We start from the raw sequence: 9746 nt of genomic DNA on the forward strand, positions 1-9746 counted from the left end.
CGAGGCAAGTAGAAAGGCCTGCACCTAATCATCAAGTACTCCAAATTGGTTGAGCAGTAACTCCCGGTTATGTTACTGTCTGTACACCATGCTTTGTTTACATAAATGCACAGCCCACCTCCTCTGGTCTTACCAGAGTCCTCTGCCGTACGATCAGCCCTGAAGACGTCACGCCCCTCTAGCCCAATAGCGTTGTCGGGTATGCTGTTGTTTAGCCACGTTTCCGTGAAAATCATGACGCTGCAATCCATAATCCTTTTTTGTGAGATGATTCTTAGTCGTATTTCATCCATTTTGTTCACAAGTGACCGGATGTTAGCGAGGAAAAGGCTAGATAGTGAAAGCCAATGTGAGGTTAGCGTTTGCCTAGCCTGTAGGCCACTCTGCTTTCCTCACCTTTGTTTACGATCTGAACGCTGCCTCCGGACACTTCCTCTCTGCGATGTTTCAGTCTCCCGGGGCGTCTTCATGATCTCCAGTGGAAGTTGTAAGTTGTACTGAGTGAATAAACTAAGAACTATTAAGTAAATTACTGCTAATTCGCAAAATCTGGGTAGACGCCGAGCCTCGCATTGTACACGCGCCGCCATTATGATATATTTAATAACACAAAAAAATGTATGTAGAGTTGAAGTTGGAAGTTTACGTACCCCTTAGACAAATACATTTAAACTCTGTTTCTCACAATTCCTGACATTTAATCCCAGTAAAAATTCACTGTTTTAGGTCAGTAGGATCACCACTTTATTTTAAAAATGTGAACTGTCAGAATAATAGTAGAGAGAATGATTTATTTCAGCTTTTATTTAATTTCTTTATTATTATTTTTTTTCTTTCTTTATTATTTCTTGTCCATTTGGAAAACCCATTTGCGACCAAGCTTTAACTTCCTGACTGATGTCTTGAGATGTTGCTTCAATATATCCACAGAATTTTCCATCCTCGTGATGCCATCTATTTTGTGAAGTGCACCAGTCCGTCCTGCAGCAAAGCACCCCCACAACATGATGCTGCCACCTCTGTGCTTCACGGTTGGGATGGTGTTCTTCGGCTTGCAAGCCTCCCCCTTTTTTCTCCAAACATAACAATGGTCATTATGGCCAAAGAGTTGTATTTTTGTCTACCATTGTTTTTTCTGAGGTCTTGGCTGATTTCTTTTGATTTTCCCATGATGTCAACCAAAGAGACACTGAGTTTGAAGGTAGGCCTTGAAATAATACATCCACAGGTACACCTCCAATTGACTCAAATTATGTCAATTAGCCTATCAGAAGCTTCTATAGCCATGACATCATTTTCTGGAACTTTCCAAGCTGTTAAAAGGCACAGTCAATTTAGTGTATGTAAACTTCTGACCCACTGGAATTGTGATAAAGTGAATTGTAAGTGAAATAATCTGTCTGTAAACAAAGTAGATGTCCTAACCGACCTGCCAAAACTATAATTTGTTAACAAGAAATTTGTGGAGTGGTTGAAAAACGAGTTTTAATGACTCCAACCTAAGTGTATGTAAACTTCCGACTTCAACTGTAAATATTACATGAAAAAAAAAAAAAAATACTGCAAAGTTTCCTAAGAGCTAGAAGCACGTCAGCCCTCTCTGTCGACTCTAGTGTGTTTGTGTTGGTGTATAAGAGTAAAACTTTGTTTAATTGGAGGTGGCTTATAAAAGTTGAGTAACTAGGCAGCAATCAAAATGAACTATTAATTAGATTTTTTTCCTGGCAAGTGTCTTCTCTCATTGTAACAATGTTGCTGTGAGAGGGAGGGAAGTACATAATAACTTCTCTTCTGTGGTGCCATTGCATTAGCAGTGCACATCCATTCTGCTGCATAGCGAGGATGCCAAGCGGACAAAGCTCGATGTGATAATTGGCTGTGTGACTTATTGGCCATGCCCTGGCCAAAGTAGAGTGAACCTCAAGCCACAGAGAATTCTTCTATACTGCTCTCTTCATTTTCCCATATCTCGGGGCTACTTAGCCAGTCTGTTCCAGTTATTCCACATGAAATGGAGATGGTGGGAAATGATTTGGGCAGATTGTCGACCTGAAAACCAGCTTACTCATGGTGTTAATTAATTTTGATGCGTTTTTTCTCTGAGAGAACATCGTGTGACTGCTTCTCAGGTTTCTCTGTGTCACTCTGGCAATTGGCGGCCGAGCAGACATTACATTTTACATTTTAGTCATTTAGCAGACGCTCTTATCCAGAGCGACTTACAGTAGTGAATGCATACATTTAAAAAAATTCAAATAATAATTCCGTACTGGTCCCCCGTGGGAATCGAACCCACAACCTGGCGTTGCAAACACCATGCTCTACCAACTGAGCCACACGGGACCCGGAGACATGGAGAGAGAGTGAGAAGAAGAGAGAGAAAGAGGTGAGAAAGTTCAGGAGAAAGCAATAGGAAATGCGCGTCGTCTCTGAGATTTCATCATTTCGGAGAGGAAATCAGCAGGCCTTGGAAAGTCAGGTGGGGCATTTAATTCAGACCTGGAGCACAGATAGTGGGGTCCAACATTTTTAACACCCTTGGTAAAGATGAGCAAAAATGACTGTATAAAATAAATAATTCAAAAGATGAGCTATATTGTAGGCAAAAAACTGGGAAATGTGTACAAAAGATTATGAATACCGGCTTTTTCCATGACAAAGACCGACCAGGTGAAAGCTATGATTCCTTATTGATTGGGGGGTGCAACTCGGTAGTAGGAAGGTATTCTTAATGTTTTGTACAATCATTGTATAATTTTATACTAATACAATTGCTCTTAGAAAAAGATTTTGTTTAATAAGTAATCATTTCTTTTCTCAAAATGGTAGGGGTCAAAATTATTGACACCCCTGTTTTGACTGAGATAGCCATTTCAAAATGTACATTTTGTGGCCAATTAATCATTTCTTTGTGGATTTTGATGTGTGCTTGGAGTTATTGTCTTGCTGGAAGGCAAACAGGTTGAAAAACAAGCATATGCAGAAAGGTACCGCATACCTACTGTAAAATATGGTGGTGGATCATTGCTGTTATGGCACTATTTTGCTTACATTGGTCATGGGGCTATTGTTAAGGTCAACGGCATTGTGAACTTTACCAATTACCAGGACAATTTAGCCAAAAACCTGGTTGCCTCTGCCAGAAGGCTGATACTTGGCTGCAAGTGGATCTTCCTGCAATACAATAACCCCTAGTACTAATCAGAATCCACAGAAAAATGGTTAATTGACCACAAAATCAACATTTTGCAATGGTCATCTTAGCCTCCGGACCTGTGGTTTGAATTGAAGAAGGCAGTTCATATGAGTAGATTAAGAATATCAAGGATCTGGAAAGATTCTGTAAGGAGGAATGGTCTAAGATCCCTCCCAAAGTGTTTTCCAATGTCATAAAACTTTTTTAAAAGGTTATTGAAAAACAGTATTGAAAACAGAGATGCCAATAATTTTGACCCCATCTTTTTGAGATTTGTTTTATTACTTGCTAAGCAAAATATATTTCCCTGAGCAATTGTATTAGTATAAAATAATATTATTTCCTCATTTCTTTCAGCATACAATATAGATCAGTATTTGTATTTATTTTTGGTCATCTTTATTAAATGGTGCCAATAATTATGGACCTGACTGTATTTCGGGTGTGATCCCTAGGGCCTGGAAGGCTCCTCATGTGCTCCCCAAGGTGGTGCCGATCTCTAAACTGTCTTGCTTAGCGAAAAATGTTGAATCTTTAATAAACACTCAGCTTAGTGTCCATCGGTCTGGTTTCAGGCCATTCATAGCACTATGTCTGTTGCTTCTTTGGTGATAAATGGCATTGTAAATTGCCTGGGTCAGGCAGACTGCAATTGGTTTTAAAACTACCTGACAGACAGGACACAATGTGTTTCTTCTGATGGTGTTAAATCAGGATTCCTTGATATTATGAAAAGTTGTCCCCCAGTGGTCGATGTTGGGCCCTGTACTTTTTCTATCTATATAAACTTTTTTTTTTTTTTTTTAAGAAATTGTAAACTCCCCTTGTATGTGGATGATACTTTAGTGTGTTCTGTTGGCCCTTCTGTTGACAAGGCTCTTTCAGAACTTTTATGGTTTTCAGAAAGCCTTTGTTGAACTGGACTTGGTACTTAATGCAGGGAAAAATAAGTATACAGTTGAAGTCGGAAGTTTACATACACCTTAGCCAAATACATTTAAACTCAGTTTTTCACAATTCCTGACATTTAATCCTTGCAAACATTCCCTGTCTTAGGTCAGTTAAGATCACCACTTCATTTTAAGAATGTGAAATGTCAGAATAATAGTAGAGAGATATTTTTTTCAGCTTTTATTTCTTTCATCACATTCCCTGTGGGTCAGAAGTTTACATACACTCAATTAGTATTTGGTAGCATTGCCTTTAAATTGTTTAACTTGGGTCAAACGTTTCGGGTAGCCTTCCACAAGCTTCCCAAATAAGTTGGGGGAATTTTGGCCCATTCCTCCTTATAGAGCTGGTGTAACTGAGTCAGGTTTTTTAGGCCTCCTTGCTCGCACACGCTTTTTCAGTTCTGCCAACACATTTTCTATAGGGTCGAGGTCAGGGCTTTCTGATGGCCACTCCAATACCTTGACTTTGTTGTCCTTAAGCCATTTTGCCACAACTTTGGAAGTATGCTTGGGGTCATTGTCCATTTGGAAGATCCATTTGCAACCAAGCTTTAACTTCCTGACTGATGTCTTGAGATGTTGCTTCAATATAGCCACATAATTTTCCTCCCTCATGATGCCATCTATTTTGTGAAGTGCACCAGTCCCTCCTGCAGCAAAGCACCACCACAACATGATGCTGCCACCTCTGTGCTTCAGGTTTGGGATGGTGTTCATCGGCTTGCAAGCATCCCCCTTTTTCCTCCAAGCATAACAATGGTTATTGTGGCCAATCAGTTGTATTTTTGTTTCATCAGACCAGAGGACATTTCTCCAAAAAGTACGATCTTTGTCCCCATGTGCAGTTGCAAACCGTGGCCTGGCTTTTTTTATGGTGGTTTTGGAGCAGTGGCTTCTTCCTTGCTGAGCGGCCTTTCAGGTTATGTCAATGTAGGACTCGTTTTACTGTGGATATAGATACTTTTGTACCTGTTTCCTCCAGCATCTTCACAAGGTCCTTTGCTGTTGTTCTGGGATTGATTTGCACTTTTTGCACCAAAGTACGTTCATCTCTAGGAGACAGAACACGTCTCCTTCCTGAGCGGTATGACGGCTGCGTGGTCCAATGGTGTAATTACTTGCGTACTATTGTTTGTACAGATGAACGTAGCCTTCCCTGTAGCTCAGTTGGTAGAGCATGGTGTTTGCAACGCCAGGGTTGTGGGTTCGATTCCCACGGGGGGCCAGCACAGAATTTTTTTTAATGAAATGTATGCATTCACTACTGTAAGTCGCTCTGGATAAGAGTGTTTGCTAAATGACTAAAATGTCAAATGTAAATGTACCTTCAGGCGTTTGGAAATTGCTCCCAAGGATGAACCAGACTTGGGGAGGTCTACAATTTTTTGGCTGATTTCTTTTGATTCTCCCATGATGTCAAGCAAAGAGGCACTGAGTTTAAAACTAGGCCTTGAAATATATCCACAGGTACACCGCCAATTGACTCAAATGATGTCAATTAGCCTATCAGAAGCGTCTAAAGCCATTATATCATTTTCTGGAATTTTCCAAGCTGTTTAAAGGCACAGTCACTTAGTGTATGTAAACTTCTGACCCACTGGAATTGTGATACAGTGAATTATAAGTGAAATAGTCTGTCTGTAAACAATTGTTGTGAAATGTACTTGTGTCATGCACAAAGTAGATGTCCTAACCTACTTGCCAAAACTATAGTTTGTTAACAAGAAATTTGTGGAGTGGTTGAAAAATGAGTTTTAATGACTCCAACCTAAGTGTATGTAAACTTCTGACTTCAACTGTATGTTATTTTCCAAAAAGCTTTCAAATGTATCTGATGGTTTCTGCATATTTGCTTTGGATGGTGCCCACATTGTTTTTGTCCCGGCTTATAAATATCTGGGTATCTGGATTGAAGAAAGGCTATCTTTCAAAAAGCATATTGATGAGTTAGTTAAGAATTAAAATGGGCTTCCTTTGTAGCAGTGGTCACCAACCTTTTCTGAGTCAAAATGGAAGCAGAGATCTATCACTCTGATTTTTTTAAAACATAAAAAACAAGCCTATGCAACATTAACCAAATAAAAACTGTTCTGTAGCGATAAGGTTTGTGCAGTAGACTATAGGCCCAATACATTTTCACTGCATATTGGCCATGCTTGAATTTCTCTGCCAATGTGGTACTTCTCAGACCATTTATAAATTACATTTCAACATTTTAGGTATTTGATCCCACTGGTACTAGATCATTTGTTGTAATACTTGTGAGTGACAGCTGAGTGAGCATAATCATTTTTTAATTTTTTTACTGGACTGATGGCTTGCATCTATCTGATGGTCAGTCAGAGGAGAGAGCAGTGGTGAGGCTGCCTCCCACCTGACTCACCATCCCTCTTATTATGTACTTTGGTTTTGGAGATTTGTTAAACGTTATCAAACTACTCCATTTATACCAAGTTCGATTCTCCTGCGCCTGACTTCCCTGCCACCTACACACACGACATTACACTGCTGAATCAAGTGCACCTACTGTTAACAGCGTGAAGAAAGATTTTATTATTTTTTTTTACAGAAATGTTTGGTGACCAACTAGGAATTGCTTGGAGATCGACCGGTTGGTGAACACTGCTTTATAGGAATAGGTCATGCCTTTCGTTAAATAGCAACAACAAAAAAACAGACATTCAGTTGACATTCATCCCGGTTATAGATTATGGTGATATTGTCTATATGAATGCTGCTACTGCTGTATTGAAACCATTGGATGTTTGTCATAGTGCACTCACTGCACTTTCTTGTGGGCTACAGTTTCAGTACACATCACTCCATTCTGTATCAGAAAGTAGGCTGGCCCTCTCGTAGATCAATGCACTGTTCTCTATTTCTTTATAAAACCCTCTTTTGCAAACTTCTGCCATACCTTACTTCATTGTTAAATTACAGACATACGTATCAGCAGACCCGATCACAGGGATGGTTAACTCTAGATGTCCGGTTGATCTCTACGGAATTAGGTATATCTGCATGCGCCCTGTATATGGAATGATCTGCAGAGCTCTCTGCACCTTGATGTTCTGGTGCCTTTAGGGCAGTTCAAGTTGATAATGAAGGACCTCATTGTTGAAGAATGTGTTTTGCTTCTTAAATGAATTCTAGTATTGTATGCTATTATTACATTTTATATTTTGTGTTCATGCAGAGCTCCCTTGAAAAAGAGGCCTTGGTCTCAATTGGACTCCCTGCTAAAATAAAGGTGAAATAGAATAAAAAATCCTAGGAGGGTGACCTGAAGGGCCACCGTAGCTCTTATTGAGACTGTGCTCTTTGAGCTGCAGCACCCTGCCAGGCTGACACTTTACGTCAGGGATGGGCAACTGCGGACCAATAACTTACTGTTAAGAGTTAGAATAATAGAATCCACAAGGTGCAATTTCGAAATGTGGTTGTGCATCAGCTGTCACTCAATTAGCCCATGTCAGCAAAACTATTTTAGATTGGTAAGTTAGTCCAGCGTCTGGCTATCTAAACTTGTATGAAGAATGGTTGAATTACTAACCGGGATAGGGCCCATTGATCATCAGTTATCATATTAAAAACTGCAAACATTTTCCTCCACCCAATGGCAAAATGTGTAGAATTGCAGGAAATCCGTTATAAAATTGCTAAATCTTCTCTCTGCCCCATGGCAAAATGTGTTGAATTGCAGGAGGGGTGTATGGATGTGGGTACTGCAGACCCATGAGCCACTGCGGCCCCCCAGGATGAGTTCCGTTTTTCTGTGGCCCCCACTCCCATCAAAGTTGCCTATCCCTGCTTTACATGTAGTGATGTTTTATATTCACTCCACAGGGCCCTACTGAGCCTGACAGTGTAGAGGGGGTCTGTGACCTGCTGCCCTCTGCAGAGACATGACCTCCACATGTTGACCTTCTGTCTGTATTCATGGGTATGTGGCCACAAGGGAATGTGAGAAGAGAACAGAGCAGAACAGGGAGATCCTTTATGTTATTAGCCATCTGCAGTGACCGTAGACAGTCAATTAGGATCTGCACTGTACTGCATTGACCACCATGACCAACACTTCAACACATCAGCATCGTTTCCCTGGAAACACTGTTGCCAAGGAGTGCTTTAATCTAGCTATATCATTAGTGGTGATACCACATAGGGATGGGAGATATAACCATAGTGTTCTTCTGTTCTTTCCCCCGGATCAACCACATGAACCAGGACTCATCCGGGCTAATAGACAGCTGTTGCTGTTCCATTTGTCTGTGAGAGAATATCTCCATAGATGTCCTGCATTGTCCTACTTGATTATTTTCTAATAATGTGATTTGGCCTTTCTGCTCCATTATCCTGGGGCTTGTTATATGATCAAAGGCCCTAGACTCACTTCTGAGAATTTCTCTCCCCAGAGTTTTGGAGAACGCCTCGAGTGGGAAACGGGCTTCCTGCTCCAAGGAGGAAGACTCTTCTCCGCCACTTGTCCTGGGAAAACGAGCCCGGAAAACCTGGGAAGAGGACAGGAAGGAGTCGAGCTGAACTCTGTTAAACGCCTTCACCTTTCTATCTAATTACTTTAAGCACATTTTCAGGATATAGCATGTTATGCAATACATTTTATTTGTCATTTTATAACTGGGTTGTTCCACCAATTAGATACATTTTGAGTGGTGAAACTTGGTGGCGAAAAAAACAGTTTATTTCACCTAATTGTAACAGTCTGTCATAAAGAGCACATATGGGAAATTATGTTTTTTAACACTGGATAAAAGTAGAGACTCAGAGCTACAAAATTGTATATCATATACTGCATTTTTGAGGAACAATGGGAAAGTAATTCTGCTTTGAAACTTGATACATTTTTTACCTCAATTTTGAGAAAAGGACCTTTGAATGTTTTGATACTACTGGAGATCTCTCCTTTGTCTATACCCATTCAGCATTGTTCACACCCTGTTAAGCCAACCCCACTATCTCTTTAAGGATTCACATGTGAGGTCATGTGCTAAACCTTTGAGTAGTGTAGTAAAGATTAAGACTTAAAGTAGTAGCCTACGATAAGGAAAAATTCCAGGTAAACAGAAAGTAAAAATATTTAATAAATATTAGATTACGCTTACTCAGACACACTTCTCTAAATTGATGGGTCATGTGAAATAAATTCTATAAACCCCAGCCACATCCAGTGGTGGGAAAAGTACTAAATGGTCATACTTGAGTAAAAGTAAAGATACCTTAATAGAAAATACCTCAAGTAAAAATCACCCAGTAAAATACTACTTGAATAAAAGTCTAAAAGTATTTGGTTTTAAAAATACTTAAGTATCAAAAGTAAATGAAATTGCAAAAATGTACTTAAGTATAAATAAATAAAGACGGCACAATTTAAAAAAAATGTTTTTGACGGATAGCCAGGGGCACACTCCAATACATAATTTACATAATTTACAAACAAAGCATTTGTGTTTAAAGTGTCTGCCATATCAGATGCAGTAGGGATGACCAGGTATGTTCTCTTGATAAGTGTATGAATTGGACAATTTTCCTGTCAAAATGTAACGAGTACTTTTGGGTGTCAGGGAAAATTTATGGAG

The 9746-nt window shown here is 39.8% G+C and overlaps 1 protein-coding gene across 2 annotated transcripts in view; it reads left to right on the forward strand.

Moving 5' to 3' along the window:
* LOC115150525 (E3 ubiquitin-protein ligase RAD18) overlaps positions 1 to 9271 on the forward strand; it is a 99757-nt gene extending 90486 nt beyond the window's left edge. The window contains exon 13 of one of the 2 annotated variants that reach the window (XR_003867121.1): positions 8565 to 8582. Coding sequence is in view for 1 of the 2 variants with exons in the window: in XM_029693931.1 (XP_029549791.1) it covers positions 8565 to 8691 (127 nt within the window). In the remaining variant the exon portion in view is untranslated. Of the gene's footprint in view, positions 1 to 8564 lie in introns of both variants that reach the window. The other variant, XM_029693931.1, reaches the window with a different exon arrangement.
* Positions 9272 to 9746: the final 475 nt, after the last annotated feature.

This window comes from Salmo trutta, chromosome 16 (assembly GCF_901001165.1).
Source record: "Salmo trutta chromosome 16, fSalTru1.1, whole genome shotgun sequence".
In the NCBI taxonomy this organism is placed as follows: Eukaryota; Metazoa; Chordata; class Actinopteri; order Salmoniformes; family Salmonidae; genus Salmo; species Salmo trutta.